Source organism: Puntigrus tetrazona, unplaced genomic scaffold, assembly GCF_018831695.1.
Source record: "Puntigrus tetrazona isolate hp1 unplaced genomic scaffold, ASM1883169v1 S000000373, whole genome shotgun sequence".
NCBI lineage: Eukaryota > Metazoa > Chordata > Actinopteri > Cypriniformes > Cyprinidae > Puntigrus > Puntigrus tetrazona.
In genome coordinates, this window is record NW_025048028.1 from 797,423 (window position 1) to 824,956 (window position 27,534).

Genomic DNA, 27,534 nt, shown 5'->3' on the forward strand with positions numbered 1-27,534 from the left:
GCGTGAGGTGTGAACGCGGACGGGCCCTTTGAAGTTAAAATGACATTTAGAGCTCAATTATGTTGTTAGCAGAAGGTGTCTGCCGGTTCCAAACCGCCGTAAAGCACAACTTAAAGGCGGATAAAATGAGACGCGGAGGTTTATGTCCTGTCAAAGCCCGAAGACCCGACACTTAAAGACTGAAATCAGAGATAAAACATTATCCATTAGTGTATTGTAGACTTCTGTGACAGAACATCAAAACTAAATATCTTCAAAAAAAAAAAAAAAAAAAAAAAAAAAAAAAAGACGTTACCTGTAATATTTATTTTTGTATTGATTTAAAATACTTTGTGTGAAATTGTGTTTTGTCCTCTGTATTAATCATCATTATTTTATAATATTTATATTTTTACTCATTTTATTTTAGTGCATCAAGCTAATAAAATGATACATATTTCCTTGGCAATATGTTAAAATAAATATGTTATTGTGTATATAACCATATTTTACATGTTAACTTTTAGTTAACTATTATGACTGATAATATATATATATATATATATTTAAAGTTGCATATATACATATGCTGCTATAAAAGATATCTAATTAAAATCTAAGGTTAACAAATACCTAAACCTTCCACACTGGTTGCATTATAAGCAATAAAACCAGTAATATTTGTTTATTTAAGATACATATTTATTTGTTGTTTTCCAATGAGAGAATGATTGATTTGAATGCACTCCATATGTTGAGGTAAACGTTTTCGTATTTACCTTTTTTCCTTTAACCACGTGCATTTCTTCATAGCAGCCTGTATATAAATGCATGCAAATTCAGGGATTCCTTCTATCAAGGCACAGCTGATTCTTTTGTGAAGGCTACATAAACAGTGCTGCCGTTAACACCGAAAGAAAGGAGACACACAGAGCTGAGATCTTACCTGAAAGATCTCCTGCAGAGGCACAGACGTCTGTTTACATTCTGGAGACGGTCTCCCAACTATACCGCCATTAGCTTTAAAACGGCGACGTTTCCTCTCAGTTTCAGTCGGTGTAGCTTTTATGGAAATATACCGTTTCAAAGTTTAGGATTTTGACAGAGGTCTCCTATATGCTCAACATGACAGCATGTATCTGTTCAAAACTACAGTACGAACGCCAATATCCAGAAATATGATTTCGCTTTAAAATAACTTTATTGTATTCACGCGCGTTTTTAAATGCGGTTTGCTGCTTTGATGCAAAGCTAAACTTTCAGCATTATTGCTCCAGGCTTCGGTGTCACATGATCATCAGAAATGATTCTAATATGCTTACGTTGTGCTCAAAGTACATTATCAGGTGTGCTGCTTCGCATTTGTGTGGAAACAGAAGGATGAAAAGTTAAAAAAACGGCATTCGCTTGAGATGGAAATCCTTTGTAATACTGTAGCAATTGCTTTCACAGTCACTTATTAATTTAATGCATTCCTGCTGAATAAAAGTGTACATTTAAACAGCAATATAACAAAATATATACTTTTATGTATATTTAAGTACAATTTTTTACTATGCACTAAGGGATAAATTTGTTAAAGATGCGTATTTATTAACATTTTATATATGGGTATATGAAATTGTTCTTAACATCATGAAAAAAATCTATATTTTTAGAAAAATGATCTTATTTTAAGTAGGTTCTAAGCATGTCTGTGATAATTTTCTTCGGTTATGTGCTCTGTTCTTCCTCGTGCAGCATCCGAGGAAAAAGCATTTCTAATATACACTGAGCATGTATAGACGTTAGGTGGTTGAGAAAAACGGGTCAAAATGAACCAGGTGCATAAAAAAGAACGTTAGAACAATGTCAAGCATCGTCTAACCACAAATACATCCTGCATATATGCAATAATATACTGTATATGCAATATTCTCTCTCTAAAAACCATTGAAATAAGGCATTTGTACAAGTGTCAGTGGAACACGTCAAAACCAATGTGTGGCAGAGCAGCTAATGTTAATGGAAAACAGTCACCACTATTATGGGAAACGTATAAAGATGCATACTTTGGGTTTTTATTAAATTCAGCTTTAAATAAAAAAGTAATTTCATGTTCAAGTTTCAAGGAGACAAACAATATCTTATGAACATCTAGATCAAAACATGTTTCACGATGTATGGAAATGCTGGAACATTTGTAGTGAAAATTAAAAACAGATAAATTCAGGCATTTCGCTCAGATGGAGGAATAAACTCTAGACCCAGGTAGGAAAAAATCTCCTCTTCTGTCTTTGCTCTGAGATACAGATTCTGTACAGTATTAGAGAGAGAGAGAGAGAGAGAGAGAGAGAGAGAGAGAGAGAGAGAGAGAGAGAGAGAGAGAGAGAGAGAGAGAGAGAGAGAGAGAGAGAGAGAGAGAGAGAGAGAGAGAGAGAGAGAGAGAGAGAGAGAGAGAGAGAGAGAGAGAGAGAGAGAGAGAGAGAGAGAGAGAGAGAGAGAGAGAGAGAGAGAGAGAGAGAGAGAGAGAGAGAGAGAGAGAGAGAGAGAGAGAGAGAGAGAGAGAGAGAGAGAGAGAGAGAGAGAGAGAGAGAGAGAGAGAGAGAGAGAGAGAGAGACAGAGAGAGAGAGAGAGAGAGAGAGAGAGAGAGAGAGAGAGAGAGAGAGAGACAGAGAGAGAGAGAGACAGAGAGAGAGACAGAGAGAGAGAGAGAGAGAGAGAGAGAGAGAGAGAGAGACAGAGAGAGAGAATGATGTTTATGAATATTAAATATGATGACATATTAAACATCATTAAACAAATGATGTTTAATATGTCCTTTTGATGTATGATGTATTTTAGCGAGGTTCACCTGTGTGCTGTCGTAGAGGGCGTGGCTGCTCAAGGACATGTGCTTCTCTTGCCCCGCCCACCGTCTCAACTCCCTCTCAAACAGCTGCAGAACAAACAGCACATCATGACCTCAAGACACTGACACCACATGCAGCCAGGTGTGGGACGGCACAGTTTAGACATCAAAAGATCTACAAAACACTGAACGAAAATCTGAAGACTACCCTTTCAGAAAATATAGCAAATTAAAGTATACAAAAAAGAAATGCAGGTATAATCACAAATATAAAATGACGTCAGGATGAAATATTAGCATGTTTCCACTTGTTTCTCTTTTCGAGTTGGCTGCTTCTGAAATGTTAAAAGCTCACAAACACTGCTTTAAATCAAACTGACTATTCATCGCAGGGGTTTGGAAAAATGAATGGTTGGAACATATCGTTTGGGAGCCTTTTAACAAATAATGTAAAAATACACGCATATTATAAGACAATTAAAGTGTTTTTTGACCTTGCAGGCCTGTCAACCTGTTGTTTGAACCTTTATATATGAATATGGACCTTTCATAACCCATAATAGGAGCACTTTAAATATATGGAACATACAAACACATACACAAATTATTTAATGTTTTATGCATTTCATTTGTTAAAAAAAAAAAAAAAAAAAAAAAAAAAAAAAAATTAAATAAAAACTTAAATAAATAAATGAAAAATCAGCAATAACCTGACTATAAAAATTACTAGAAGTAAAAAAAAACTATGTAAAATTGCAAGTTTAAAAAAAACATGTAGAATATTTTTTCATAAATAAAAAAATATTAGTCCAATCAAATCAAACCAGAATCAGACATTAAGAAATTGTCATAACAACAAAAATGGTAGAAAATATTATTTTTTAATCAGTAATCTGAGATCTGACTGCTATAAAATGACCGCATGTAGTACTTCATCAGTGCTTCTAAAAGTGTTCAATTCAATCAAAACCAAACAGGCTTTCAACTAAAACATGAATACATAGAAATGAAAAGCAGTGGTGTTTGGATGATTTGGAAGTGAGGAAGCTACACACCTTTGATCCGGTCCATCCGAGGGTGGCGAAGGCAAACTGACTGCAGGGACTGACCACCAGATCGACTCGTACAGCTCTCCAGCCTGACGCTTCTGAACCGGCATCCTCGGCGGAAACTGTGCAATTCGATTCGCGGCTCACAGCAGGTTTCTGAAGCTTAAATATAGAAAAGCATCTCTCGAAGCGATCCATGTTACTAGACGCCCGAGCTGGACCGTCCGTTTTTTCCAGATAGGAGTTTCTGGTCGTTTTCTGATACAGCAGCAAACCCTGATGAAGAATGCATACCACTTTGTCATTCAACATACAGACTAACTTTAAAACGTCACCCTCAAACAGCCACAGATCTTCGCAAGCACCTGCTCCTCCAGCCACTTTGTGATTTTAGGCATCAGTCCTTCCTCTTTTCCTTCCTCTGGATGCGTTATGAGAAAGTCCACATCATGACCGACTTCCTTCCCCCTCAAATATATACAGCAGATAAAGATGTACATTCAACGTACATTCAAGACATGTATAAGAAACATTAACATCAGTATTCTGTTCAATATCTAATCTAATCATATTCTAATCAATATGTCCAGTGACAAACACTATAAAAAAATTAATCTGACTTGACCTAAAACGCACACGGATGCTCAAAACCTCTTTAAAGCTACAGTTTTAAGGTAAGATGGGAACATTATTAGCACACAGACCTCCTGAAGCCTCCCATGAGCTGGATCTCTGCTCCGGGCAGCACAGAGTGCACAGCTTTCTCAACGATATCACTGATGACATCAGCCTCCGCCATAGTGACGGGTTTCTGGAGGTCATCGTAATACTGGACTCCTGAGGTCAGAGGTTATACATAAATACACACACATGCATATTTATACATACATACACATATAAATAAAAATAAATAAACACACACACATACTTACATACATAGTATGGGTAAAAAAAAATTTTATGCCAAAAATCATTAGGCTATTAAATAAAGATCATGAGCCTTAAATATATTTTGTAAACTTCCTACCATAAATATATTAAAAAGTATTTTTGATTAGTAATATACATTGCTAAGAACTTCATTTGGACAACTTTAAAGGTGATTTTCTCAGTATTTAACTTTTTTTGAACCCCCAGATCTCTAAATATCTCCAAATATGAAACATATGGTCCCATTCCAGCTTATTTATTTAGCTTTCAGATGTTGTATAAATCTTTTTTTTCAATAAAAATTGACCCGTACGACTGGTTTTGTGGTCCAGGGTCACATATGGACTTAAATGTTGTTATATGTAAATGTTAAAAAAATATGTACTTTATATTTTAGAATGTATTTCAAAAACATGAAAATACGTTAGCTAACGTAAAAAAAAGTGGTAAAAAACCCCAAACCTATTTCCAAATGTATGTTTAAAATTTGTACATTCATACATAAATATATGCATGCATGTATGTGTACACATACATATATACATATATACACATATATACACATATACATATATATATACAGACGTGGACAAAATTGTTGGTACCCTTTGGTCAATGAAAGAAAAAGTCACAATGGTCACAGAAATAACTGTTATCTGACAAAAGTAATAATAAATAAAAATTCTATAAATGTTAACCAATGAAAGTCAGACATTGTTTTTCAACCATGCTTCAACAAAATTATTTAAAAAAATAAACTCACGAAACAGGCATGGACAAAAATGATGGTACCCCTAGAAAACACTGAAAATAATGTGACCAAAGGGACATGTTAATTCAAGGTGTGTCCACTAATTAGCATCACAGGTGTCTACAACCTTGTAATCAGCCATTGGGCCTATATATATGGCTCCAGGTAATCACTGTGTTGTTTGGTGATATGGTGTGTACCACACTCGACATGGACCAGAGGAAGCAAAGGAAAGAGTTGTCTCAAGAGATCAGAAAGAAAATTATAGACAAGCATGTTAAAGGTAAAGGCTAGAAGACCATCTCAAGCAACTAGATGTTCCTGTGACTACAGTTGCACATATTATTCAGAAGTTTAAGATCCATGGGACTGTAGCCAACCTCCTGGGCGTGGGCCGCAGGAGGAAAATTGATGACATATCTAAGAGACGGATAATCCGAATGGTAACAAAAAGAGCCTGAAAGACTTCTAAAGAGATTCAAGGTGAACTTCATGCTCAAGGAACATCAGTGTCAGATCGCACCATCCGTCGTTGTTTGAGCCAAAGTGGACTACATGGGAGACGACCAAGGAGGACACCATTGTTGAAAACACGAATCATAAAAAAGCAAGACTGGAATATGCCAAACTACATGTTGACAAGCCACAAAGCTTCTGGGAGAATGTCCTGTGGACAGATGAGACAAAAATCGAAGTTTTTGCCAAGGCACATCAGCTGTATGTTCACAGACGAAAAAATGAAGCATATCAAGAAAAGAACACTGTCCCTACTGTGAAACATGGAGGAGGCTCTGTTATGTTCTGGGGCTGCTTTGCTGCGTCTGGCACAGGGTGTCTTGAATCTGTGCAGGGTACAATGAAATCTCAAGACTATCAAGGAATTCTAGAGAGAAATGTACTAGCCAGTGTCAGAAAGCTTGGTCTCAGTCGCAGGTCATGGGTCTTGCAACAGGACAATGACCCAAAACACACCGCTAAAAACACCCAAGAATGGCTAAGAGGAAAAATTGGACTATTGTAAAGTGGCCTTCTATGAGCCCTGACCTCAATCCTATTGAGCATCTTTGGAAGGAGCTGAAACATGCAGTCTGGAAAAGGCACCCTTCAAACGGACACAACTGGAGCAGTTTGCTCATGAGGAGTGGGCCAAATACCTGCTGAGAGGTGCAGAAGTCTCATTGACAGTTACAGGAAGCGTTTGATTGCAGTGATTGCCTAAAAGGTTGCGCAACAAAATATTAAGTTAGGGGTACCATCATTTTTGTCCAGGTCTGTTTCATGAGTTTATTTTTTTTTAATAATTCTGTTGAAGCATGGTTGAAAAACAATGTCTGACTTTCATTGGTTAACATTTATAGAATTTTATTTATTATTACTTTTGTCAGATTAAAGTTATTTCTGTGACCATTGTGAGTTTTTCTTTCATTGACCAAAGGGTACCAACAATTTTGTCCACGTCTGTATATATATATATATACACACACACACACATTTATGAATATTTACAAATAACTATATCATTTTCTACAGTGAAATGCAGTACCTGCTTGCTGTGCACGGTTCAACTGTTGTCCTGTGCGAATTAAATCGTCTGGAGATCGCAAACCCTCTCTAAACCAGCGATCTGCCGTCCGCACACCCACCCCAAAAATACCAGTTAGGGCCTGCAGAAATATGACTTCATGACTCACACACCAGTCAGGTATATCATTTACACCGCCTTCACAGTTCTTTCTGCAAAGACAGAATACAGCGTCACCACTATCCATCTTTACCTTCATGGCCTGATATTGCTCCGATTGTCTTGTCGACTCTACTTCTCTTGAAGATCCATCTTCTAAAATCTCCTAAATAGGTGAAATAGCCAACGTCAAGAAAAGGTGGATTTTTGAGAAGATGGGGGGCTTGATTATCACCTTTATAACTCTCTGTGAATGGTCACCCAGGCAGGGCAAACACCTCAGATCCTCCATGCTCCTCACGCGCCGGGGAAGCGCCTTTAGGACCGAAGCTGCCCGTCTGAACGCCACGCTCCGTCCTTCGTTGTCATTATATTCGGCGTTCTGAGCCAAGATTTCAAGAGCCTCCTGCAGGATAGAGCGTCAAATCTGTTCATCAAAGCCTCCAGACACATTATTAGAAATAGCCAATAAATAACTCGCCGTTAGAAACGAATTGTGGTGTTTTAAAGGTGTTCGTCTTTGACAGGCATAACTTTTCAGCAGCATTGCTGTGTGGTCTCCGTCAGGTTTGGGTTTAACCTGCAACACATCTGCACACTTAGTTCAACCGCTATTTTAAAAGCAATGCGTCTGTAGATGTGTCCTTGTACCTTTAATATGTGTCTGTCCTGAATTATAACGGGCTGTCCTGCATCCATGCTCTCCGTAAACCACCTGATGTCCAGCAAATGGACAGAACTGGAGGTGTCTTGTCCTGTTTGGTTGCCCAGCCAGGCTTGGACTTCATCTCCACTGTTGTTTTCCGACACAACATGTGTGATGGAGGAACTGTAAGAGTAAAACAAACAGAAATAGCCCGCAGGTTGCACCCCTACAAAACAGTAATAACATCGTGAAGTGAAGATGGTTCGTACCTGTAGATTTCTTCAATAAGAAACCCTTTACTCCGGCCAAGTCGTGTAAGAAATGCCCTTCTAGATGCTCCCATCTTCCTCTCCAAGATGAATATGGAAACGTGGGGAAATTTACAGGTGTCATTCTGTTGGTTTACAGGTAGAGAAACTTTCCTGCGTTTTAACGGGATCATAGTCTAGAGCAAACGTTGACATCGTATAACCTTCATCGCCTAATGTATCACTACAGAGTACATAATATATGACTCTGTGCTTTCTATTTCTGCACTTCCACCAGAATGAGGGATCACGTGTGCATCACAAAAATACGTAAATAGAGCGGCAGGTTTCTTGAAAAAAGTGGACCGAAATTGATAATACCGAAATGCATAGTTATTATTTTGTTTGAGCTCTTCATTTGCTGTTTTTAAATAAAGCAGCTATAAAAAAAAATAAAAGTGAAAAGTTCTGATCGCTACGAAAGAACGCGGCGTAGTCACGTGGTATTTGGTACTTTTCTATGCGCTGGTAAAGACGGACCAATCACAGCCGTTTGTGGTTACTGGAATCGAATTCCAAAAGCCCTTGTTCACAGATTGAACAGAAATTGTTCGAAAATATATAGCCGATGATCGAAAATATTGTTTAATATATTTTAACGATAACAGCGCCGCAAACAAACGTCTCCAAAACCTTACAGCATCTTAACATTTTAATATGAATCGAACGAGAGACGATGTTTTTGGGCCAGGCGCCACCTCTCGGAAGACCGACATTATGTCTCGTAGGTTTGTATCCAGGGGGATCTGTTTTGGGTGATGCACACGTTAAGTGGTGCACCCGTAAAGTGTTCCGGCTGGACACAGGCATGACATAAGTCGGTTGTTACGATAACTTAAACCATTGTAGTTACATAATAAAAGATAAAGCAATAAAAACTAAAATAAAACAAAACGGCAGATTTTCTTCATGTTCAAATCGATTTACAATACTATGTCATATGCGCTTATAAAACAATAACATGCAATCACGTGGATGGGAGGGGACGTGACCTTGCAATAAAAGGCACATGGTCATGTTTGATAAACTTAATTGTTAATTTAAGAGTAATGTTAAATTTGAGATGATATATATATATATATATATATATATATATATATATATATATATATATATATATATATATATATATATATATAATTTTTATTAATTTACTCGGAATAAGTGAATAAATAAACGTATGCCATATACATAAATAAATGTATGTCATATAAATTATGAACTTACATTTGTCATTTTAACATAAATACTTAAGATACGCATTTAGATTTTTTTTTCTATCGGAGCGATGAATATTTATAAAACATATTAAAACAATTAAAAAGACCATGTTTTGTTTTGTTCTCTTTCTTTTTAACGCACACAACCATTAAAATAACCTTCAAAAATAGCTTTTTTTTTTTTTTACTAAGTTGTTACTTTATTATGAACTGTGACTTTACGTGAACGCATCAGCTGTTAGATCAGGTTGCAGTCATATGACACGCCGAGTGTCTCACTTCCTCAAACTTTCTCAGTTCAGCCTGCTGTTCGCCTCTCAAAACCCTCGTCTGCGTGACTCCGTCTCCCCAGGCAGACGGGTTGCGGCTTTGGTCTGGTTTTGGTCTGGTTTTGGCCTGGTTTTGGCCTCATGGCGAGCGCGCGCGCGGTGTCCACCTGTCTGTTTGTCGCGCTTCTCACCTGCACGCTCAGGTGTTCGCAATGCGTCAAACTGAGCAACATCATCCTCATTCTCACCGACGACCAGGACGTGGAGATGGGTGGAATGGTGAGTGAACAAAAATACAAGTGCTTTTTTTTGAACTGTCGTGCAGTATGACAGTCTCACTTCTTCACAGAGTGTTACGGTGGTAACTTGCTGTTAGCAGTGGGTTTATATGGTGATACAACAGCACTAAAATGTATGCACCATAATATCACCAATAAAACCAAGCGAATAATCTGCCGATGCTGATACTATCTGATAATTAAAAAAAAAATTAAATGCATTTTATATTAAGATAATTGCACAGAAAATCCCCAAACTATTGTTAAATATACATAAAAATGCATTTTTTTATTTTAAAAGTATTTATACATCATAGCATTTATTGTACTAGTGCCGACTGATATAATAATAAAAAAAAGCGTGATAATAAAGCTACTAGGTTAAACCAGTCCCATGTTAAAGTCATATTGAAGCTGCTGCTTTAATAAAATTAATTTTCATCTAAAATGAATGTGTGAAATCATACATCCTGTTATCACTTTTTTTAGTTACAGATGATGCATCGTATTGACCTAGCCATCATATAATCTTATTTTATTGACAGACGCCCATGAAGAAGACCAAAGCACTGATCGGTGACGCTGGTGTGACTTTCTCCAATGCCGTGAGTCATGACCCAAAGGTTTTTTTTGTTGTTGTTTTTTAAAGAATCTGATGCAATATCACAAGTTTCTCCTTTTCTGGCGTGTTTAGTTCACAGCCACCCCTCTGTGCTGTCCCAGCCGCAGCAGCATCCTCTCCGGTAAATACCCACACAATCATTTGGTCCGAAATAACTCCATCTCTGGCAACTGCAGCAGCACGACCTGGCAGAAGGATGCCGAGCCCTTCGCCTTTCCGGTTTACCTCAATAAGATGCACTATCAGACCTTCTACGGCGGCAAATACTTGAATCAGGTCAGCGTTTGACCCGTTTGGAGCTCTGCCTGTTTGCATGGCGTTCGTTCATTGAAACGTGCCTACAGTGATATCAGAACGTGTTTAAATATTTGCAATCTTTCAAATATTTAAAGCGTCCTAAGCCAATAACATTCTTACAGGTTTAAGAAGCGTGAATTACTGCTTTCAGTTATTTCCCTGTTTACTGCAAAGCCTAGAAAACTATTAGAGTAAAATGAAATCATTTAATAAACTTTATACACTCATCACCCCAAATATAAAAAAAAAAAACCCGCAAAAATTGGGCTCTTTTTAGCATTAAGTTTGAGTTCTCTTTTAACCTCCAAATTATGATTATTCTTAAATACTAAAATAAAATAATTTATTTTAGTCCGCATTGGTACAACCATTGTTGTGTGTGTGTGTGTGTATATATATATATATATATATATATATATATATATATATATATATATATATATATATATATATATATATATATATATATATATATATATATATATAATATGATATTTTTGTATAGATAATATACATGCATACACAATAATACATACATGTAACCGTTTTAAATAATGAACATATCATTTACAATAATCCAAGAATTATTATTATATTATATTTAATGTTATAACTGGAAAAATATTTTTTTCAGAATTAAAAAAAACAAAACAAAAGACGTCACAATGTCAAATAAATCATGAAATGTAATATTTAAGTGTAAAATGTAATTTCTTAATTTCTTGAAACCTACAAAAACATTTGATTAAAGAAATACAGCATGTTCTTGACTGGTTTCTTGAAGTTCATCCGGTGGCTTTTCCCTCAGTTTACATAAATCCCTCTGTGTGTTGTCAGTACGGAAGTAAAGACGCAGGCGGAGTGGCTCATGTGCCTCCTGGCTGGGACCAGTGGCATGCACTGGTAAGTCACGAACAGATGCATCATTCTAAGACGACTTCCCTTTTACATTCAGATCAGCAGGAAAAAAGCTGTACGTGCTGCAATATGTCCCACACTTCTCTTATCCGACAGTGTCAGTCACTTATAGGCAAGAATACGTGCTTTAGTTTGGTCACGTGATGCGTTCTCATTACAACTTGAACTGCAAAAGCAGATCCGGTTTTTAACCATTTAATTTCCCTTCCACTGATGATTTACGAGCAGTTTTTTTTTGCATGATCTAACAGCCTTGTGGCATCATTTGCGTCTGCACAGGTGGGAAACTCCAAATATTACAATTACACGCTGTCTGTGAATGGAAAAGAGGAAAAGCATGGAGACAACTATGAGAAGGACTACCTCACAGATCTGGTTGTAAGTGTTTAATGCTTTTAAGTGTAGAGTCAACATTAAAACAGGATCTGTAAGCCATTTTTACTACAATAATGCGATGCATTTCTGGGTTAGACTTGATATTTAGTAAGAAATAAAAGTAATATATAATTGTAAAAAAATTATAAAATTGACTAATTTTGTTTATTGTTTCATTTATACGTAATTTATATATAAATATATTTTTATTTATAATTTGGAAACTTTTAATAGGCAATATGTTCAAAACAATTTTTTTCATTTTTGAAGAATTTGCTCTGGTAATTAGTTCTCAATAGGACTAGGGGTGTGCATGGGCAAAGTAAAGGGACTCCATTTGACTTCAAGTGGGAGCACGCCATGCCACATTAAATCAAGCTGTTAAACATAATAGGGGCGTTAACAATTTTCGCAGCTATTTACTTCCTGCTAAACGTGGCTTCCAATGAATTGCTTCGTCACCTGCTAAACTTGTTTTACGTTGGAAGTGCATCGGTTAACACGATGTGGTTACCAAATATCATCGCCATTGGCTGTTTTAGAACATCCTGACAGACTGAGAAGCCACATGGTTTCATTCTGTGTGACTCTGAATGCGCCTGTCCACGCTGCTGTGTGTCATGTGACTCGCCGTAATCTTGCCGACTGTTGCTCTGGTATTATTTAACTAAGGGCAGGTGTCCCGGAAACAGATTAACTCTAGTCCTAAATTAAAGTCCACTCACACAGTCTGGGCAGTGTGTAGCAGTGCTGTTTTAGTATCTTTGAGATACTATTATGGATAATTGTTTTTTTTTATTTATTTATTATTTTTTTAAATATATATATTTTTAATTATTATTATTTATTTTTAACTTTTTGTGTAGATAAAATATATATTTTCAAATTTAAATGTCTTTTACATTATTAATTTAATTTATTTTTTATTACATTTTATGTTAGTTTAGTGTAAATTAATATATTAATTGATTTAAAAAAAAAAAGACATTTTAGATAAAGGTTTTGTAATTGTATATGTTTTTGTAATTTTACTAGTTTTTATATATATATATATATATATATATATATATATATATATATATATATATATATATATATATATATATATATATATATATATATATATATAGGTGTATGTGTGTCTGTGTGTCTGGATAGATTTCATAAATTTTTATATAATTTTTAATTTATGTTAATATGTTAGGTTAGTGATTTTTATGTTATAATAAAAATTCTTGTTTAGTAGCTAATTGAAGATTTAATTGCATGCCAGGAAATCTTAAACAATTAAATCTTCAATTAGCTGCTAAACAAGAATTTTAACAGTTTTAAAAACTGTTAAAAAATTGCCACATTAAATTGAAATATGAACCATTTTTGAGATGCTCGTCTGAAATTTTTGCACCTTAAAAACTACGTACGACCTCATGTTGTCAATCATATTTACACATTGCCCTGTCAGTCATAAAAAAAAAAACAAGGTTAAATTTTTCTTCTTTTTGTATATATGTAACAAGCATTTTGATCAGAAAGGATGATGAAAATGAAAAAAAGGAAGCCTATGAAATTGAGTCTATACGGTATTAGTCTATACAGTATTAACACGAGATTCAATGTCAAGCTGCATGACAGACCAGAACATCCAGTATGTTTGCTTTTTAAAAAAATATATATCTTGCGTGAAAAACAGGCGGTTAATATCTGAAATCAAATGTATGTTGATTCTAGTTAAACCGCTCGCTGCACTTCCTGGAGGAGCGGAGCCCCAATCACCCGTTCTTCATGATGCTGTGTCCGCCGTCCCCTCATTCTCCGTGGACGGCCGCCCCTCAGTATCAGCAGTCCTTCAACGACGTCAAAGCGCCACGAAACGGCAGCTTCAACGTGCCTGGAAAGGTTCAGCTTTCAGTTTCATTCCTATTGACATTTCACACTAGACTTTTCACGCTCCAAGAAACCAAATCTAATGTAACATCCAAGAAAAACAGACTTATTAATCACATATCATCGTTTAAAGAGATCTTATTCATTAATTGTATGTATTCAGTAATTGAATATAAATCTGTGCCATTTTACATACGCACCAGCTTGCATCTCTCAGCAGACATTTTTCTCATGATATCTTACAACAGAAAAATGTATATTTTGCGTCTTAAAATATCATTGATGGTGAATGATGTATTTTATTTTTAAAATGGTGCAAAAAGCAGATTTTTTTTTTTAAATCTTTGTTTTTTTTGTCAGTGTGTGTTAAGAAATTACAAAAATGAATAAATAAAAGTAAACAGTATTAATAATTTAATATTATATTACATAATATTATGCATTTATTACATGCATGTTCATATTGCTAAATTTATATTTTCATGCAATTAAAGAATTGTTTGACCTTTAGTATGACTAATATATATATATAATTTTTTTTTTTTTTTTTTTTTTTTCCATTTATTTTAGGACAAACATTGGTTACTACGGCAGCCTGCGAACCCAATGCCAAACAGCTCCATTGAGTACCTGGACAACGCTTACCGCAGGAGGTGTGCAAATATAGATCCATGCAACATTCGATCAGATAAATCTTTCAGTTGAGAGATGTGTATTTAATATCTCTGATAGGTGGCAGACGCTCCTGTCCGTGGATGATATGGTGGAGCAGCTGATTAAGAAACTGGATTCAGTAAAGGAGCTGAACAACACATACATCTTCTACACGTCTGACCACGGCTATCACACCGGTGCGTCCTCAGTCTCCGCGGTTTTATCGATCTGTTGTCATTTGACCTCGTGACACACATTTTTAAACCCTTTTCAGGCCAGTTCTCGTTGCCCATTGATAAGAGACAGCTGTACGAGTTTGATATTCGCATCCCTCTTTTAGTCCGGGGCCCAGGAATCAAACCTAAGCAAACACTTCAGGTTAGAGAAAAGGATTACAGGTTTATCAAACAGTGTGTATAAACATGCGTATTTATATATGCAAAAATTGTTTAACTGTCCATTAGTCTCCAGTGCTGAATATAGATCTGTCTATGACTATCCTGGACATCGCAGGAGTAAATCTCTCCACCGTTAACATGGACGGACAATCTTTCCTGCCACAGATGGTGAGTGTCTCATGATTTTTTCACTTCCTGTTTCAGTACATGCATATTTCTATCTATTTTTTTTTTTCTGCTGTGCAATTTCTCCTGGTTTTATGCATTTATGCATTATCTATCTTAATGCGGCGTTATATCATACACACTTATCAGAAAACGATTTACAGTAAAGACGTAAACAATTTAATGTTAACAAAAGATCTGTTTCGAATAAATGAGCAGCAAATCTGCGTATTAGAATGATTTCTGAAAGATTTGCGCGACACTGAAAACTAGAGTAATGATGTGGAAAATGTAGTTTTCCATCACGGAAATAAATTAGATTAAGTAGATTTTATTACAGTATTTCTGATCAAATAAATGCAGCCTTGGTGCTGACCTCATATTTTAGGGCCATATTGAAAGAAAAAAAAATTAAAGCATTTTCAGACCATTAAGATTTTTATGCATTATGGAAAATAAAGCATTTTCTTACTAGAAAGCAGCTATACATACTATTAAAACACTATCTAAATTCTGAAATATTTAATTCTAATTACAGTAATCATTTAAAAATTGCATCGAGCAATACCATTAACAATTTATTTATTTTTTGCATTGCATTTAATGAGTTGCATTTTAATTAAAGTTTCAAAAATGAGAATTCTTACAATGAGGACTGTCTGATAAAGTCGCAGTAAAAGAAAGCCTTCTCGGCGTCTAATCTCTAATGTTTTCACGTAGGCGCCATCGTTGCGTAACGGCACTGAGCGGCCCTTCTTCCTGGTCGAGTACACCGGTGAAGGACATTCCTCTGAAGACCCCGGATGCCCTAAACTCGGCCCTGGTCTAGCTGTAAGTGCTCGAGGAATCACATACTACACTCTTAAAGCAACACGCCGCTTTTTTGAAAATAGGCTCATTTTCATTTTCAAGATCATTGAATCTGATTAGACCATTAGCTCAAAAATGACCAAAGAGTTTAGATAATTTTCCAATATAATGTATACTCTTCTGTAGTTACATTGTGTACTAAGACGGACAGAAAATGATTTTCGAGGCGTATATGATTAGGAACTACACTCTCATTCTTCTCGGTCTAATCAGATGCAATGATCTATGCTAAGTTACAGCTAAAAGTGCTACCGCCAGACCTGGAGTTCTGCTGAATGTTTTCAAAAATGGTAAAACTCAACTTTTAAATCTAAAAATGGACCTATTTTCAAAAAAGTAGCATGTTCCTTTAACAACAAAGCTTCTTTATTGCCATTTAAAGGTTCTATAAACAGCCTTTAAACCTTCCGGTGCACAAAAGATCCTTTATTGTGGAAATTTTTCATGGATTAAATGGTTCTTTTAAATGGCATGATGCGTTTCCCATCATCCACTCCTGATTTCTTGTAATACCCAGTGACGTTTTCTCTTTCTAGGAATGCTTCCCAGACTGCGTATGCGAAGACGCCTTCAACAACACGTACGCCTGCGTCAGGACTCTGAAGGGTGCAAACCTGCAGTACTGCGAGTTCGCAGACAATGAGGTGAGCTCATGTCCATCAGGTGGGCCAGTGTGGAGCGACACGTTCTCACTCCTGACTCGACCGCGTATTGCTGCTTGATCAGAACTTTGGCTTCACTTCTTAAAGTGCAAATACCCCTTTAGTGTAATTTTTCCTCCCCCGTTGCTTTAAAAAAAACAAACAAAAAAACAAGATGCACTTTAAGGTTCCCGTTATCAATCAAATGATTTGCGATTTAAGCCCAAGTTTAAAAAATGCTCTTTTGGATGCATCTCAAACATTTCATGACGCTGGCCTAAAAAGACTGATTTATCATGTGCATTAACAGATCACACGAATATTACTTTAGGCTATAAGTAAATACAGTCTGCTTTTTTTTTTTTTTTTTTTCCACAAGTCGCACCCTGATATTGGCATTATTGCATATTTGTTGGAGTGCAAATTTTTATTTATTAATTTTTTTTATGTAAACGGTCACAATTTATTAAATTATTTACATGTATGAGCACGTAAGCCAACTGTTGCTTTTGTCTGTGGATAAAAGCGACCCCAATAATGTGATATTTAGCCACTGGAACATGATTTTTATCAAGGGAACCGTGGCAAAAAATGTGTTTTATTCTCTGGGATGCATTTTTGGATGAGATACGTTTTCAGCGAATAAAACCTTATGCTTGCTCTTTTCTTCGCATATGGCATCCGATGGAAGCTTGCTTTTGCAAGAAACAACTGCACTTATTTACCCGTTACCCATTTTATCTTGTTTAGAAGTGGGTCGGTTTAGGTGCTCCATTGACCGTTTGCATTTATATCAAATCATTTTTTTCTTTATTTAATGCATGCAAACCATTAAATGAAAACGAACTAATGCAAACAACGGAGGACCTTCACGTAGAAAAATGCCGTTAAAGGGGCACCTTGAGCGTAAAAAGGGCAACGCCGAGCGGTCCTGACCAAGCGACTGTATGAGCTGAGGAGTGAGAACGTGTTGCGGACCGAACTTTGAGCTGAACCCTCGATGAATTTCCCTTGTGATCTCCTGCAGTCGTTCGTAGAGGTGTACAACCTGACATCAGATCCCCATCAGCTGGAGAACATCCTGAAGAAGGTGGATCCTACGCTTTTGCAGATCATGAACCAAAGGCTGATCAAGCTGCAGTCCTGCACGGGCGACAGCTGTCGAAACATCAAATAAAACCGCCGCAGAGGACAGGCCGGACCCCAGCCCTGCTCTAGCGGCGAACGCCAAGTCATATTTTACAAATCCCTCCTGAAATCGGGAGGCCGTTCATGTCCTGTCGGTATTTACTCGAGCCTTGCTTCCTTCTTTTTGCGGTTCAGTGAAAGCGGGTGGATTTGCATTTTGGAGCGAGAAAGAAAGTCATACAGGTTCGGATGAGTAAATATTTACAGAAACGTAATATTTGGCATGAACTCTCCCTTTAATTCTGATCTGGGAAGTCCGATGCACTTCCTTTGAATGTGAACGTATCTACAGTGTGATTCTCGTTCAGATGCTGTCATACAGCTCATGGACACGGTTTCTAACGGCTTGAACCGGTTCAACCGGAGAATTGCTCATCGTCAGGCTTTCCTTACTTCCTACTGCAACTTATTTTTCAGCACTTTTATGATAAATGAACGTTTAAACCAAATCTTGTCATGTTTGGCTAAATCTACTACCATCAGAACATTCGTTTTTTTGAATTTTAAGCGTTTTCCAGACCTTTACGCGTGGTTGTTTTATTTTGATTTATTGATACTGTGAATTAAACCTTATATGTATCCATAATTGAAAACACTGAGGAAATCCTTTTCCGATGTTGTTATTTTAAAATGATAAAGGGAAAGGTCTGATATTTAAGGGAATTTGCCAACTATGATTTTTAACCTGAAATATCATTGTGCCTTTTTGCACTAAAGCAGTGTTTGTGCCTTTTTGTATGATACAAATGTTTGTATCAAATAACTTTTGAATCAATAAATTTGATAAATAAAACTTGCATTGTAGCGTCCACTTAATACAAATTGCTTTCCTTCTAAATGTTTTTAACATTTGTTTTAATGTATTGTTCTGATCGAAAGTCATCTATTCTGATTAAATTAACAAACTGAGTGTTATGAGTTTATTATGAGTATTATGAACTTTATGGAATCGGCGTAATATTCTTAATAAGGTAATATTTAGTGCTGACTGAATTTAAGAAACAAAGTGATTTTTTTTAATCAGTTTATAAACTACATAAAATAAATTAAATAATGACTAAATACACAATTCACAGCTTTTTGAGTGACAAATAAAAACAACGAAAACTTCAGGGTCATTGATGTATTTTCTCACGTTTATTTTTGAACATTTATAAATGTAATCATCTTATGTATTTATATTGTTTTTCATCTTAAATACATTTTCTTCTTAACTGGTGACTAAATGCCTCTGGTAATGAATGCAAAAAGTAGCATGTTAAATGCTGTAAAAAAAAATAAAATAAAAATGCATAAAAAAAAATGTATGCAACATGAGCAGATCTAAATATAATACTGTAATCGACTATTTTTCTTCATTTCACATAAAATGTGTTTTATTATAACTGTGGGATTTCTGTTGGGAATTTTTGCTCATTTTATGACCATTTTTGCACCGAGCCCCTATTAATTTCCAACTCTGGCATAAAGTAATAATGAAATATTTTGATCTTTAAATAAACCCAATGTAAGGCCCTTTCACGTTACTATCATGAGAATATTTTTACTCATGTTTTTCAAAAAAAACCCCATCAAAAACCCTCATTTCAACATACCGGACAGAGTAAAGCATGCAAATAAAGGGAAATTCCTTCAGCATTTCTTTTAATAACAATTTTTTAAACCAACAACACATAATACAGTTGTGTAATATATTTGCCTTAGAGATATTTGTAGACAACTTTGTCCTCTACTGTCTGCATCTCGATTTTAACTGGACATTTGTAGAAATGGGAGAGCAGTTCCTCTGTGTAACCAATGAGAAAGTAGAATTTTAACGGTAAGAGCTTCTGTAACATCACGGCACAGATGACCAGGAGGTTTCCTCTGCGTTTGATCACCACCTCGTCCGCTAAACAGCCATGAAATGTGCCGTACATGAAGCGTCTGATGAAGACGTCCTCCACTACGCGCTCCGCCGCTCCATCTTCACCGTGAAGATTACCTGCGGCGCGTAGAAAAGAGTCTTACTTGTGCACGCGCTTTGGCTAAATGAGCCAGCAAGGTCGTAGCTTCAGGGATGCTGGGAATGCAACAGGCTAAAAGAGTGGGGATGTGACTTACTGGTGTGTTGTGAGAGCCAGCCCTTCCTGTGGCCGATGTGATGAGGGGGATACGCTTGCTCGTAAGTCACTGGCTTGTCTCCTTTACCCACTCGAACACGGGCTGCACGGCTCTGTTAAAGACAAAACACATCCTCTGGGTTAAAAATGCTTCCAGTCTCTTTCCTTCCCTTATTTATTATGCAATGTCCATTGTTATGCATTATGACATGTTTTAAAATAAGGATATTATCTAAGTCTAATTTTAGTGTAAGTAATGTAAATATGGGACAAGTAAGTTACATTTTAATTTTTTAAGGCAGAATTTCGACTGTAAAAAATATGTATTTAAATAGAAAATATGTAAGGGATCAAAGATGTTAAGATGTCTGCATTAAGAGAAATTCACAAAAGTGATTTTATGTCCATATAACACTTTAAATGCAAGTAAAGTGCCTACTTTTAAGGTTTCAAATACGTTTTTGGAGAATAAAATGTCATGATTTGGTTGGAAATAATGTTACATTGTCATTCGGTGTAACAACATTTATGTAAAAATTCAAACAACGTGCTTATTCTGACTCGTACATATTAAAATATATAAAAGAATGAAGCAGCACATTACATTTTACTGTGTTATAAATTAGTAAAAAAGTCTTACTAACGAATTTTGGCAAATTTTAAAAACATAAAATTTGGGGTGAAAGTAATTTTCCTGTTAATGTGTCAAATTTTTTCTTGCTGTACACATGCCTGTCAAGATAGTTACAGAGAATGACAAACGGTGAATTTAGTACATCGGGGAAAAATGTGTGATTTGTATTTTGACAAAAAAACAACAACATGTAAAGCAATAATACACTTATTATTTTTTGCTTAAACCATTCTTCTTCTTTGACCTGTAGATAAATAAATATAATACAAAGCTGTCAAATGTGCTAATATTTTGTTTTTTTCGTACTTTTGAAATTTTGTTTAACCATATGCACCCCAGTTTAACTATATTTAGGGGAAAAAATAGGAGAATAAATTAAATGTGCTTGGACAAACAAGATTAACACATTACAAACTGATTGAAACGCTTGAGTTTGATCACATACCTTCAAACAAGCTGCAGTACAGTGAATGTTCCTCAAACATGCCACAGTATTCAACTGGCTGCTCACGATCTACGAAAACAGAGAATATTTGATAACTGATATTTGCTATTCAATCTAAAGCGTACTTTCCATCCCACACTGCATTCATTGCATGGATATATCCATCTATCAGACCGCATCGGCGTCGGTTGCATGAGATATGGAAGATCTTCTCGATTTGAAACTTGCTACCAGTTAAAACAACACACACACAAAAATCTTATTAAATCTTACCGACAACAACTGTCTGTGTCTGACCAAGGACGCCGCCATGTTTTTGCACAAGGCCGCCAAGAGCGCATTACTGCCACCTGCCGCACTGGAAGTACATTTTCTGTGTCAAATGATTTAATATAAATGGCTGTGATGAAAAATACTCAGTTCGATGCGTTGTGTATTGCGATCACGTGTACGTAATAAAACTAACAAAACCGATTTAGTAAAGTTTTGATTTATTTTTTGCCGGACTTTTATTTTGTACTGAGTGAACAGGAAGTGCCGTAGCAGCTGCTCAATCTCGAAAGATCGGTTGTAGTGTTGTTGCAGTCCCGTTGCCCAAGTTTTCTGCTGGCCCTCTGTTGCTTTGCGTTTGCTTTCCGTCATTAAGCATTCGACTCAAACAGCCTCCAGTCAGATTTGATCCCGCTGAGCTGCTCGGCCATGTCTTCTCCGGTGGAAATGACCGAGCTGTACGATAACGCGCTGTTAGGGATCCTGCAGCATGTTGGAAACATTCAGAATTTCCTGCAGGTTTATTTTGGGTTCCTCTACAGAAAGACGGACTTCTACCGCCTCCTCACCGGCCCACAGGACCGCATGGGCTTCCCGCCAGGAGTAGCTGAAAAAATGGTGTTCAAGGTACTGACTGACTTTTGTTTTGATCCGTTAAACTGACCGGATCATTTAGAAATAAAGTGGAAGTACCGTAGTGCAGTGATGGCATCCGCTGGGAATTATATGATTATTATTAGGACTCTCAGTTTATGTTAACTTAATTAAAACAATTAAACAAAATTATTTTATATAATTATTTATATGAAGTCAGTTAACGCGTTGGCCCCGCCCTCAGACCTTGACGTCATCTTACAGTTGTTTGTTGACAAATGTAATGTAGGGCAACAACTCCATAAATCCCCTAAAATTTAAGATATTGTCATAATTTTTTTCTTATAACATGAACAGCGAGAGCGATTTACATCCCAAATTATTAGCCCTATGATATTAACATATTTGCTCGCTTTTAATGTGTGACACCTAGCTATGTCAGCGATTTAGACGTTTGTGACAGAAGAAAAATGCATTATTAATAGTATTAAAATAATTAAATGAAGGGAAATGAATCATAATTAATTTAATAAAAATATAATATTTACATGCATATGTTGGTGTAACATTTTCTTTAAATAACACTTTTTTCAAAAACAAAATCGTATGTGTGTGTATATATATATATATATATATATATTGTTTTTATTATTTTTTGAAGTTGATGATGTCCTATTTTTTATAAATAAAAAAAAATTAAAAAATAATTATATTAATGTATTTTATTTACATTATGCCACTTTATAATTGCTGTAAATGTCTTAAAAATAATATAATTTGTTATATTAAACATTTATTTATTCAAATAATCATGTAAATTATAATGATTAAGCTATTTATTTGTTGTGTTATGCCATTTGTAGTTGCATTAACAAACGTACGAGTCTATGTAAGTGTATTTTCTCACATTTTTTTCTTCCAATCAGACATTTAAGTTATTTGAGAATCTGGCAGAGCAGGACAGAGAGAGGGCAGCGAGGCTGGCGGAAGGCAATAAAGCCGCTCCTCCTGCAGTACAGGAGCTGGAGGTTCAGTCAGAACGGGAGGCTGAAGCTCCTGTGGAGGAGAAGAGGAGCACAGAAGAGCCCACACCTGTCCCAGCTCCATCAGCGCAGAGCACAGAGACTCAAAGCAGCGCCTCAGACACTTCAGGAGATGCACAGACAGCGGGAGCCGCAGCACCGTCAGACTCTGATTCTAACACAGCCAAAGTGTATGCTTGACTTTTAAATCATTTGCTCAGAAATACCGATACTGAAAGACACTACTGTCAAAACCTTGTAGTCAGTGAGTTTTCTGTTTTTAAAGAAACTTTAAGTGAACATTAAGTGAAACGAGCGACCGTAAAGACATTTATAACGTTTCAAAGATTACTCTGTATTTTTGAACTTTCAATTCATCAAAGACTCCTGTAAATATATTACAGTTTCAACAAAAATATTAAGCAGCACAACTATATTAATAAAAAAAAGGGAACTATAATGATTTCTGAAGGGTCAGGTGACACTGAAAATTCAGCGCTGCGTCACAGGAATAAATAAAATTTTTAAATATATTTAAATAGAAAGCAGTTGTTTTAAATTGTTTAATGTTTTACAATATTTTAGTTTATTTTTTGTATTTTTAATGCATCAAATGCAGCCTTAGTGAGCACGCGAGACCTATTTCAAAAACTGTCCTGAAGTTTCTGCTTTGTTTTGAGCCAAGTTCTATTTCACATTTCCAGTGGACAAGAACATTTTCAGTCGAATGCAGACAGTTACAATGGTGCCATTAGAGAAAATTACACCTGGTCGCAGGATTTCACGGATGTGGAAGTTCGAGTGCACGTGCAGCCTAACATCGTCAAAGGCCGACAGGTGCGTGCAACCTGCTGCCATCTGGTTTTGGGTGGAAGAATCCTCCTTTCCATCTTTGTATCTTGCTTTCTTACCGCAAAGCTTATCTGATAAGAGTCTGCTTTCCGCTCAGGTGTCTGTTGATCTGCAGCCAGGCAGGGTCCGCGTGGCCGTGAACGAGGGAGGATCACAGAGAGTCCTGATGCAGGGAGAATTCACGCACAAAATTAACACTGAAAGTTCCCTATGGAGCCTGGAGCCTGGCCGATGCGTTCTGGTACTCATTATTTTTGGATGCTGTATATGAAATGATGGTAGACTGATTTTTAGCCATTTTGAGACCGCATTCATTTTATTGTCATTTTCAGAAATCAATGGCAGTCTTTTAAGTTGACAAGTACATGGTTTCAAATGTTTTTTTGTAATGCCTTCAGCACTTTTGCATTCATATTTTCTATTTAATATTATTACATACATTTTTATTTTTTATTTATTTTACTTCCAGTTAAAATAAACAATATATGTAACCAATAATGACTGGAATATGTAATTTTATTTCATTATTTTTTAATTTAAATTGTACAATTTTTTTTATTTAATCTAAAAAGTAGTTTTAGGGTTTTGACTTAATTTGTAGTATAATTTTAGTATGAAAACATCCATATATCAAGACGTGTACCTGAGGTCCGAATTCAAAATATGAATTCTTGTTTTCTGAGAAATTTAACTAAATGAAGTGAGTTCATGCTCTAAATAAAAACAAGCATTAGGTATAATTGTTATATGTAATGTATATATTTCTTGCAAATGAAGAGATATTTTGCAAAAACCGATAACTCTTTGAAGTTTTTAAAAAATGTAAAAAATATATATATTTCATTGTGCATTCCAATTAATCCCAATCAGACTGCAGTTAATTTGATTAGTTTAGAAATAACTACAAAATACAGCTAACTAACACAATAAAAGCACAATATCATAATACAAAACATGAAGTTTAAAAAATTAGAAAGTTATCCGTTGTTTGTAAATAAACCCTTATTGATTTCAATCAAACTTTCTTTCTAATCAATCTTTCAGAAAACTAATTTTTACCCCTTACTTTGTATCTCAAGGAAATGTATATTGATTTATTAATCTTTAGACATTTGCACTAGAAGGCAAGACAGGGCTTTTTTGTTTTGCAGCGTGATCATACTCTTTACTTTAGTCATAAAATCGTCATAAAACATCTGAAATGTAACTTCTTAAAACCTGCAGAAACTTTATAGTTCCTAATAAGAGGCCTGTTTTGTGTACATCTCATTTGCTATCGTTAAATTGTATTCTGTGTACACCTTGTAGTATTTCTAAATACTCTATGGAATTGAAATGATTATTATTATTTGAATTATTTGAGGCAATGTTAGCTGGAGACAGATCTGACGGACTAGTAGCTGTAGATAGCGCTGATGATCATTTGGTCTTTTCCTCCAGCTGTCCCTCAGTAAAACCGGGGAGGTTTGGTGGAGCGCCGTGTTGAAGGGTGAGGCCAACATCGATGTCAACCAGATCAACCGAGAGCGCTCTATGGCAACTGTAGATGAAGAGGAGCACGCTGTACTGGACCGCCTGTCGTTTGATTATCAACAAAAACTCCAGGGGAAACCACAGAGCCATGAGATTGTGAGCAAGCAATGGAAATTATTATTGTCTATATTGCTTCATAACTGGTCTTTGCCATAGTCCAAGGACCCGAACGCGTACACGCTCTCATCAGAATAGATTTAGAGAAATGTGCATCACTCTGTAGTCAATGGGTGCCGTCGAAATGAGAAAATATGCACAGATCAGGCGCTGTTTGCAAACAAAAATGGTTCAGATATGTTGGTAAAGTTTCAACAGCGGATAGACTTTTTCCACTTCAATGCTAAAATCATCTTAATCGTGGGTTTGATTTACAAACACGCTGCTTTTGTCTTCATAAGACATTAATTGCTGGACTGGACTGAAGTGGTGTGGATTACTTGTGGATTATTGTGATGATTTTATCAGTATACCACTCAATGCACAGGATCCAACAACAAATGCTCATTTTCTCTAAATCTGTTCATATGTAGAAACCTACTTATCTACATTTATGGTAGTCTGAGGACGAGTACGTTTTCAGCATTTTCCTTTTTGAGTGGACTGTTCCTTTAAGAGCTTCGGCGCTCGGTGTTGCATTGAAGGATTTTACTTTGTGTTTCAGAAAGTCCACGAGATGCTGAAGAAGGGCTGGAACGCTGAGGGATCTCCATTTAAAGGCCAAGACTTTGACCCCTCCATGTTCAACATCCCACCCAGTGCTGTCCAGTTTTGAGGTCACATGACAGATGTAAAGTCAGCAGTTACTGTAACAAACAGACACACACACACACACACACACACACTGAAGTACAGTCATGGTGTCGGTTTCTTGCGGTGCTATAAAATGAACATCAGAGCGTCTGCACTGCACATCTCATGCCAATATCACTGATTCACTGGCACTGATAATTGTCTCATGGTTAGTTATTATGCGGCATGCAAACTGGGCCATTGATCATTTATCATTTTAGTAAGTCAGTCGACTGAGGTTTTCTTTGGCCATGTTTGTCTGTGATCTTACATTTGCCCATTATTCTGACTCATTGATTGTTATTGTTCGTATTGTTCGAGTCATCTGCAATGGCAGCAGAGAAACGAAGTTTCATCAGATCTGTTAAAAGTTTGCGCTGTTTCTTTAAGCAGGTTGCTGCAGTTCACGCGAGAAAGAAATTCTTTCCTCCACTTGTTTCCATCATTTGCATCGGATTTTTGTGCCTGATTCTAATAAAACCCTTTGTAAACATTACGCTTGTTTTATTTATTGTCGCACTGCATCAGATAGCAAAGTATTTGCACCCATTTCAAGCTAAGAACTGAATACAAATAAGTTATTAAAATCATAAAACTCCAACATTTTCTGTAGGGTTCAGAGGAATTGGACAGCCATGGCAGAACTTTTATTTTGTGCTCAGTGACCCATTTTTGTGTTGATTTTGATATTTGCTTTGTAAGATCCAGCCGTGGCCCATTGTAAGATTTCTAGCACAGGCAGTCAGATTTACATTTTAATCCCTGTATGCATTAAACCTAACTCTTGTGTGCCAAAAAGCTCTTTTTAGCTCCACTTGACCACAGAACTCAGTCCCATTTGATGTACCAGTAGTGTCTGGCAAACTGAATATGCTGGAGTTTGGTAAGATTTTTCTTAACTCTCCCAAATAACGCTGTTCGCTACTTTTTGTTTTCTTTTTAGTCTTTCTGACCACAAGACTAATATTTAATTCTTCAGCTAAGAACCTTGGCTACCCCTTATCTTGCATCAAGACAATGTAGACGGGCAAATTTGTAAAAGTTCTTGTAGAGTAAAACTTAAAACAACTAAATGGGAGTTTTCAATGATTTAGCTTATTTCTTTCATCATCTTTCTTTCTTATCATGTTCAACTTTTTTTTTTTTTTGCTGCACATCAGAACAGTTTTCTTTGTTTTTACAACTTGTGATTGATTATAAAGGGAATTTGGTCTATCAATCTATATATATATATATATATATATATATATATATATATATATATATATATATATATATATATATATGTGTGTGTGTGTATATATATATATATATATATATATATATATATATATATATG

General features: G+C 35.9%; 4 protein-coding genes across 4 annotated transcripts; 2 read left to right on the top strand and 2 right to left on the bottom strand.

Annotated features, from left to right (window-relative positions):
• Positions 1-2,017: 2,017 nt before the first annotated feature.
• polm (polymerase (DNA directed), mu) lies at positions 2,018-8,855 on the bottom strand. Its single transcript, XM_043231433.1, has 11 exons — positions 8,137-8,855; positions 7,873-8,050; positions 7,703-7,801; positions 7,457-7,627; positions 7,316-7,387; positions 7,084-7,204; positions 4,564-4,696; positions 4,225-4,327; positions 3,866-4,135; positions 2,814-2,897; positions 2,018-2,274 (listed from the first exon to the last, which is right to left on the bottom strand). Exons 1-11 carry the CDS (start codon positions 8,307-8,309, stop codon positions 2,188-2,190), a joined length of 1,491 nt encoding a protein of 496 aa, XP_043087368.1. The 5' UTR covers positions 8,310-8,855; the 3' UTR covers positions 2,018-2,187.
• A 783-nt stretch (positions 8,856-9,638) lies between these two features.
• Positions 9,639-18,747, top strand: gnsb (glucosamine (N-acetyl)-6-sulfatase (Sanfilippo disease IIID), b). The gene is made up of 13 exons (XM_043231432.1): positions 9,639-9,943; positions 10,488-10,547; positions 10,637-10,840; positions 11,699-11,764; positions 12,059-12,157; positions 13,883-14,050; positions 14,609-14,691; positions 14,771-14,889; positions 14,967-15,070; positions 15,157-15,258; positions 15,976-16,086; positions 16,662-16,769; positions 17,794-18,747. The coding sequence occupies exons 1-13, from the start codon at positions 9,806-9,808 to the stop codon at positions 17,941-17,943; spliced, it is 1,512 nt and encodes a 503-aa protein (XP_043087367.1). The 5' UTR covers positions 9,639-9,805; the 3' UTR covers positions 17,944-18,747.
• Positions 18,748-19,581: 834 nt separating this feature from the next.
• On the bottom strand, positions 19,582-21,576 carry mrps24 (mitochondrial ribosomal protein S24). The gene is made up of 4 exons (XM_043231435.1): positions 21,409-21,576; positions 21,136-21,204; positions 20,058-20,169; positions 19,582-19,938 (listed from the first exon to the last, which is right to left on the bottom strand). The coding sequence occupies exons 1-4, from the start codon at positions 21,445-21,447 to the stop codon at positions 19,655-19,657; spliced, it is 504 nt and encodes a 167-aa protein (XP_043087370.1). The 5' UTR covers positions 21,448-21,576; the 3' UTR covers positions 19,582-19,654.
• Positions 21,577-21,693: 117 nt separating this feature from the next.
• On the top strand, positions 21,694-26,691 carry nudcd3 (NudC domain containing 3). Its single transcript, XM_043231434.1, has 6 exons — positions 21,694-22,032; positions 22,926-23,212; positions 23,726-23,858; positions 23,971-24,114; positions 25,314-25,502; positions 26,068-26,691. Exons 1-6 carry the CDS (start codon positions 21,835-21,837, stop codon positions 26,176-26,178), a joined length of 1,062 nt encoding a protein of 353 aa, XP_043087369.1. The 5' UTR covers positions 21,694-21,834; the 3' UTR covers positions 26,179-26,691.
• Positions 26,692-27,534: the final 843 nt, after the last annotated feature.